The sequence below is a fragment of the Sinocyclocheilus rhinocerous genome, unplaced genomic scaffold, assembly GCF_001515625.1.
Source record: "Sinocyclocheilus rhinocerous isolate Xijiao unplaced genomic scaffold, SAMN03320098_v1.1 scaffold1294, whole genome shotgun sequence".
NCBI classification, from domain to species: Eukaryota; Metazoa; Chordata; class Actinopteri; order Cypriniformes; family Cyprinidae; genus Sinocyclocheilus; species Sinocyclocheilus rhinocerous.
The window spans coordinates 1,107,722-1,114,879 of record NW_015656157.1 but is presented as its reverse complement, the minus strand read 5'-3'; the positions used below and the strand labels follow the sequence as shown (position 1 = coordinate 1,114,879).

Here is a 7,158-nt window from a genome sequence, read left to right as displayed (position 1 = left end):
TTAACATTATCTTTATGATATATATTCTGATTTGTATAACTGATTGATTTATAGGCCTCCTATACATAAAATAGTAGATTTTAATTCAAAAGTAAAAATAAGTTTGCATTTATTCTTAGATTTTTATTCCCATTTTCCTCATAATTGCCTCATTTGAAAAATAAAAGTTTATGTGTTATGTTACTTAAATGTTTGAAACTGAGCAAAACAAAACTGTGACCAGGAATAAAACAATACTTACCCTAACTTTTATAGAACAAAAAGCACAGTTTGTTTGATTAATACTTCCTGAGAAGGATTGAACGAGTTTTGAAGTCTAATAAAAGCTCCAAAGTCTAATACACATTCATAAATAAAAATGTATTTATGGTTATGAGAAATGAATTAAATAATCTCAAAATTATAGTGTATCCTAACTATTCAGACATTACACAATTCGTTGTAAAGAATTGGGTGTGGAGCTGTATTGCACAAAAAAGACCATTATAAACTATGCGATGTAGACAAAAATTAATCGTGTGTATTGGCTACAGAACAAATTTTAGGTTAAACACACTGGCCTATTTGAGGAACGGCCGACAAATACAAAAAGGAAGGTTTTTGGGAAGGGTTTATTCCATTATTTTCTGTTGTGGCCAACTTAGTATACAAAAAAGAAAAGAAAACACTGGCTGCAGATGCGCTACTAATAATGACTTGTGGCTGTGTGGTAAAACATGGGAGGAGCTTCAGAAGAATCAACTTTTTCAGCTTTTGAGGCGTGCGCTATGTTGATTCTTCTCCAAAATTGAGAGTGAAGGTGAATCTGAACGTCCTCTCCGCATAATGGTGCTTTCCAGAACCAGCAATTTTTTTTTTACGAAGCTTTCTGGTGATTAAGGCTTTTTTTTATGTTCAGCAATTTATGTGAAGGAGAATGGATTATGCGTGCGCGCGCTGCCATCAGCATGACAAGAATCGAGTTGAGAGCGCGCGCGACAGACAAATGACAATTTTAGTCATTCTGTTGATTTTTGTTGCGCTTCTTCCATATGCGCTCACAGCGCGTAAGTACAATTTCAAATATTTTTGAAGTTTACTTTGAAGCAATTTGAGAAGTCTATAAACGTCATGTTCATTTAAAGGTCTTGTTGGAGGTGTTTATGTTTTCATTTTCATCTCTACTCACGTTTATGTCAGTTTAGAGGTCATATTCGTCTTAGTTTACGGTAAAATTCAATAGTTAAGAAAGATGTATTAATTTGAACTGTGGTAACTTGTCATTAGCAATGGCTTTCATCAAAAATAAAAAGAATGAGAGAAATGTTCTGAAAACTTCTCATACTGTTTGAAAGGCGACCTTATAATCGTTTACAGCACTAATAGTAAATTGCATTTGGAATAAACTATTGGAAATTAATGTAAATGTGTGCGAAGACATGCTATATTAAGTTGTAAATAGATCTATAATAGGATAATAACTGTGTATTAATAAACAGAAAAACCTAAGGTAAAAGAAGTAGTGTTACTGACAAAAATAACTCGTCCTCGAGTGCAATATTGCTTTTATGAAACAGTCACTACATGATAAAATTATTAAAGACACTAATTTAAAAAGCAAATTCATTAAGTTAGTTATCCTTCCTCTAGAAGATATACTCCATCATAATATAATGTTGCTATGCAAAAAAAAAAAAAAAAAACTTTGCTAGAAGAGATGAAAACTGCGTACATAATTTAATATTATTGTCAATATAATTGTTAATTCACTGATTTCATTGGTCAGTCTCTCAATGCTAAAGCATCCAATAAGGTACGTCTTTCCTAACAAGTACAGTACCATAGTTTATACATTAATTATTCAGTCTTGTTTCCCAACTCTTCAGTGTTCAATGGCACATGTTAAAGAGCTTGTCCACTTCCCACCAGGAGCAGAAATGATCTGCATCAACACTTGGTTTCTCCGAAGGCCAGTAGTAGCTCTTCAAATCCAGCCATCGTTCCCTCTGAACATTTGTCTTAAACATGAATAAATATGAGCTCTGCGGACACACAAGACGAATATTTACAAGATGGAAAACCACTTCAGTTGCTGAAAAATGACCTTGTGCTACCTTTCCAACTGCGGCCATAAATCCAGTTGTAAAATTGCTGGAATCATGAAGTCTCCTCTTCTTCTGACCCCCAGACTTGGCTGTCATATCCCCCCAGGACCCAGTGCTTCCCATCGGCTCGAGCTTGACTGCGGTGTGCACCATTAGTGCCGAGCTGGAAATAACAGCTAGATCCTTGTACTGGACGCTGAATGGAAGACGCTTGGCTAGAAACACTTATAGGGTCCTGAGCCCGACCGAATCCAGCGTCACACTTCATCAACTGAATGGCTCCTTGCAGCGGTCAGGAGACAACCTGGTTTGCCACAGAAGTAACGGAGAAGTGTTGGCCGGATCGTGTCTTTATGTCGGCTGTGAGTCTGTGAACATTTCTGGCTTACACCAATCATGTTTTGGTGTTTTTTGCCATGTGTTTTTGAATATTCATGCCGACCTCTTCTTTTTATTTAAATTTGACATATAGCGCCCCCTGAGAAACCCGTCAACCTGACATGCTGGTCACGAAACACCAAGGATCTCAGCTGCAGATGGAGTCCGGGAAGTCTAGGAGAGACGTTCATCAACACCAAATACATCCTCAAGTACAAACTAAAGTGAGATTTTGACACAAAAAAACTTCATACCAACACCTGTTTTGCAAGAATGCCTTTTAATATGCAATTTTTCCATTTCAATAACTGTCTAGATGGTACGGTAAAGAGAAAGACTGTGAGGACTACACGGGACAGCCGTATACATGCTACGTTCCTCGCGACCTTGCCATTTTTACGCCATATGAAGTCTGGGTGGAGGTGTCCAATCAGCTCGGCTCTGCCACTTCTGATGTCATCACCTTAGACATTTTAGATGTAGGTAAGTAAGACTGAAATATGCTAGTTTGATGGAAAAATGGATGTTGAGATCAAGGTGACTTGGGATAACGTCACGCTTATTAACTCGCACATAAATGCACAAAACCATCTGAACGTCTTGCATATGGTGCGCACACACTCATCTGTGAGAATAGATTTTTACCGACTGTAAAAACACTTTCCAACAGCTGAAACGTTTCCAAAAGGCAACTCGTGAAAATAGTACTTTAAAGGTCAATGGGCAGCTGAAAGTCTGTTGGCAATTGGTTAAAATTTTTAATCAAATGACATTTGACATACCAATGCATTAATCGAATTAATCACAATTAAACTATATCCATCAATCAGCACTTTTTGCTGAGAAAAGCAAATATATTACATTACTACATCTTCAAGGCCTCATTTCCTCATCTTCTGAAACAATAAGCTCCATGATTGGCTTTGCCCTAAAGGCAAGCTTGATTAAAAAACGTAGCAGTGGAGCACGTCCATTTTAAACAACAATAGAAACGGGAGATTGCCGTAATAACGGCAAAATGTCATTGAGCGCCAATGAAGGTTTATTGGGAGGTTCAATTACAAGAAGTTAGTCTTTGAAGTGAAAGAAAGAATAGTTTAACGGTTACCAGCTTTTATTGGGTTTAATCAACAGCTCTGAAAATGCCTTTCGTACAGTGTCAGTTAATGTGAAATATTACGTTCAGTAACTACAGATCCGCCTCCTGATGTCCTTGTGAGCCGCGTTGGAGATCTGGAAGATCAGTTAAGTGTACGTTGGGGCAGTCCTCCTGCCCTGAAAGACTACCTGTTTCAGGCCAAGTATCAGATACGATACCGTGTGGAGGACAGCGATGAATGGAAGGTATGGCTGGAATGGTTTAGTCCAGGGGAGTTCAAATCCTGCTCCTTGAGGGTCAACATTCTGCGGTATTTAGCTCCAGTCTGCCTCAACACACCTGTCTGGAAATATCTGGTAATCTTGAAGACCTTGATTAGCTGGTTCAGGTGTGTTTAACTGGTGTTGGAGCCAAACACTCTTAAAAATAAAGATTCCAAAGGAGAGGACCCTCCTTTGGAACCTTTATTTTGGAGTTCCAAAGTTCTGTAAACAACACTAGACGTTAAAGGTTCTTCATGGAATCATAGATACCAATAAAGAACCTTTTTTTTAAGAGCACAGAGCAAGATTTGACACCCCTGGTTTAATCTAATAGAAAATAAAATTTAAAGCAGGGATATCCAATCCTGCTCCTGGAGGACCACCATCCAGCAGAGTTTAGCTCTAGTCCTAATTAAACATACCTGAACCAGTTAATCAAGGTCTTCAGGATCACTAGAAACTTCCAAGCAGGTATATTAGAGCTAAACTCTAAAGATGATGCAGGAAAGTGGCCCTCCAGGAGCAAAATTTAAAGTGACAGTTCACCCCAAAATTAACATTCTGTTATTGTTTAGTCAGCCTCATGTGATTCTACATAAGTTTCTTTGTTTTTTGGTACACAAAATGAGAATTTTTAAGGAATCTCCTGGCCACTCCTTTCTGAACCCTAAATGATGACTGACCCCAAAATGGTGTCCTGCCTCTTAAAGGTAGTCCATATGACTTGTGCACTTTATTCTAAGTCTTTTGAAGTCATATGATAGCTTTTTTGATTGAATGATTCATTTAATTACGACTAATCCAGTTCTCACATTCAACTCACTGACATAAGGATCCAGCAGTTAACTTCTCACTAGAGAGGAAGATTATCTGTCTGTGATTTCACACTCTCCTTTTCAGAAACCTATCGTACGGTTTTCAGAAGGCTTGGAATATAGTGCACTAGTCCTATGTATGATGCTGTTCCAAACCTGTATAACTTTTACAGGTTTGGAATGACATGAAGGTGGGGGGAAAAAAAGGACAGAATTTACATTTCTGGGTGAACAGCTTTCCCCAATATAATGTCTAGTGCACATACTTAAGATTATTATTCTTAGTTTTAATTTTCTATTTCACATGAGGTCATAGATGATGCCTGGAACCAGACGTCTTGTCGGTTAGCGGGTCTCAGGGCCGGTACAGTGTATTTCGCCCAGGTACGCTGCAACCCGATAGGCGTCTACGGCTCGAAGAAAGCAGGTATTTGGAGCGACTGGAGCTACTCGACTGCCGCATCGACACCTGGCATCGGTGAGTTACATCAAAATGCAATAATGCTACATCCCTTTACTTCACATAAGGCTTCTGCATCACAAGCTAATTCGATTCAAACCATATGTAAACACTGCAAAAACATCAAGCTACTTGATAGAGATCTCTCATTAGTAGATTCAAAAGACTTCAGCAAAATGTCAGTGCTTTTTTAGGGCACAATTGATGAATTCTTTGGGCTTTTTGTAGATTGATAAATTAAAAAAGTCTTTAGAGCATGTTTAGATTAAAGGGGCGGTCAACCTGAAACTTAGTGAAAACAGATTTGGTTCATAAGAAATGATGTTACATGTTTTGTATTAAAGAGAGGATGTTATTAAGCTCTGTTTTATGCCAAGCAATATGAGTTATGGCAAGTCTGAGCTCCCCCTCCTGCATTCTCTATGTTTAATGCTTTGGAGCTCATTAGCAGGGAGCTGGTAAATAGCCTATTTTTCATGGGTATGTGCACATCGCTCAGGGCAACACTGTACAATCGACAGCATTTAAGCAACTGTCGTCAACTGGGGTTGAATTTAACAAATGTCTTACAAATGCATTTATCTGATGATTCGCATAGAAAATATGTAGACACTAATTTTAAAAAAAGCAAATAATGAGTACTACATAGAGCTGGGTGATATACTCAGTATTAAAGAATAACGATATACTTGGGAAGAATTTGCTAGTGATTTAAAATTAATCAATGTTGTGGATATCGCTTTTAAGTTTCCTATAAACAGTGTGTCATTAAACTAGTTTCACAATCATTGTCTCTCCAGTATGAAAGTGTTAGAACAATTATTTTTTGTTGGTAATTTCAATTTATTTTCGTGAATCAGTTCCAATGGTTCGAATTCATGAATTTATCAATTCCACTCTTGTGTTGTTATTGCTAACTAAAACTAAAACAATTAAATATCATTTCCTTTAATTGAAGTGCAGCTGAAATAAAATAAAATAAAATATAAATATTAGTTGGAAAAAAAAAAAGAGAGAAATAACTTTGGCAACTATCTGAAGTAAAATAAGTACTAAAATTACTAAAACTATAGCTAATTAGGAATATTAAAAACAAAATCTAATAAAATGACAGCACAACCAAATTTCTATCTCTTAAATTAAAAAGTAAAAAGAAAACTAAAAACATAAAAATAAAAGTTAATTATTAAAATGTTAATAAAAACTATAATAATCTATAGGCAAGGCAAGTTTATTTATATAGCACATTTCATACACAATGGTAATTCAAAGTGCTTTACATAAAAGAAATGAAAAAATAACAATAAAACAAGGAATTTAAAACTTTGAAAATGATTTGAAAATTGATTTAAGAGGTTTAAAATGAATTTAAGAAAACGATTATACATAAAATATAGTGCAATCAGTTCGGACATAGCACAGTGCTCATTCAATGAATGCACAGCTAAACAGATGAGTTTTGAGTCTGCATTTAAATGTGACTAATGTTTTAGCACATCTGATCTCTTCTGGAAGCTGATTCCAACTGCGGGCGCCATAATAACTAAAAGCAGACTCCCCTTGTTTTGGGTGAACCCTTGGTATTTCTAACTGACTTGATCCTAATGATCTGAGTGGTCTGTTAGGTTTATATTCAGTGAACATATCTGCTATGTATTTAGGTCCTAGGCCATTGAGTGACTTATAAACGAGTAAAAGTACTTTAAAACCAATCCTAAATATAACTGGAAGCCAATGTAAGGACCTGAGGACTGGTGTGATATGCTCAGATCTTCTGGTTCTAGTCAGAATTCTGGCAGCAGCGTTCTGGATGAGCTGCAGCTGTCTAATGGTCTTCTTGGGAAGGCCGGTGAGGAGACCATTACAATAGTCCACCCTGCTAGTGATAAAGGCATGAACAAGTTTCTCCAAGTCTTGACTGGAAACAAAACATCTAATTCTTGCAATGTTTTTGAGATGATAGTATGCTGATTTAGTTACTGCTTTGAGTAACTAAATCAGCATAGATTTAGATAGATATAGATAGATAGATAGATAGATAGATAGATAGATAGATAGA

At 36.6% G+C, this 7,158-nt stretch overlaps 1 protein-coding gene across 1 annotated transcript; it reads left to right on the top strand.

The window, feature by feature from the left end:
• The first annotated feature begins 810 nt into the window (after nt 1-810).
• Nucleotides 811-5,304, top strand: LOC107719637 (cytokine receptor-like factor 1). Its single transcript, XM_016527122.1, has 7 exons — nt 811-1,046; nt 2,168-2,446; nt 2,557-2,686; nt 2,779-2,945; nt 3,649-3,806; nt 4,949-5,117; nt 5,294-5,304. The coding sequence occupies exons 1-7, from the start codon at nt 917-919 to the stop codon at nt 5,302-5,304; spliced, it is 1,044 nt and encodes a 347-aa protein (XP_016382608.1). The 5' UTR covers nt 811-916.
• The last annotated feature ends 1,854 nt before the right edge of the window (nt 5,305-7,158 follow it).

Bases quoted from the DNA above. Each gene is read 5' to 3' on its own strand.
- LOC107719637 (XM_016527122.1), top strand. From the start codon at position 917: ATGGATTATGCGTGCGCGCGCTGCCATCAGCATGACAAGAATCGAGTT. The intron at 1,047-2,167 runs GTAAGTACAATT...TCTGACCCCCAG, and splicing joins TCCATATGCGCTCACAGCGC to ACTTGGCTGTCATATCCCCC. The intron at 3,807-4,948 runs GTATGGCTGGAA...ATTTCACATGAG, and splicing joins AGGACAGCGATGAATGGAAG to GTCATAGATGATGCCTGGAA.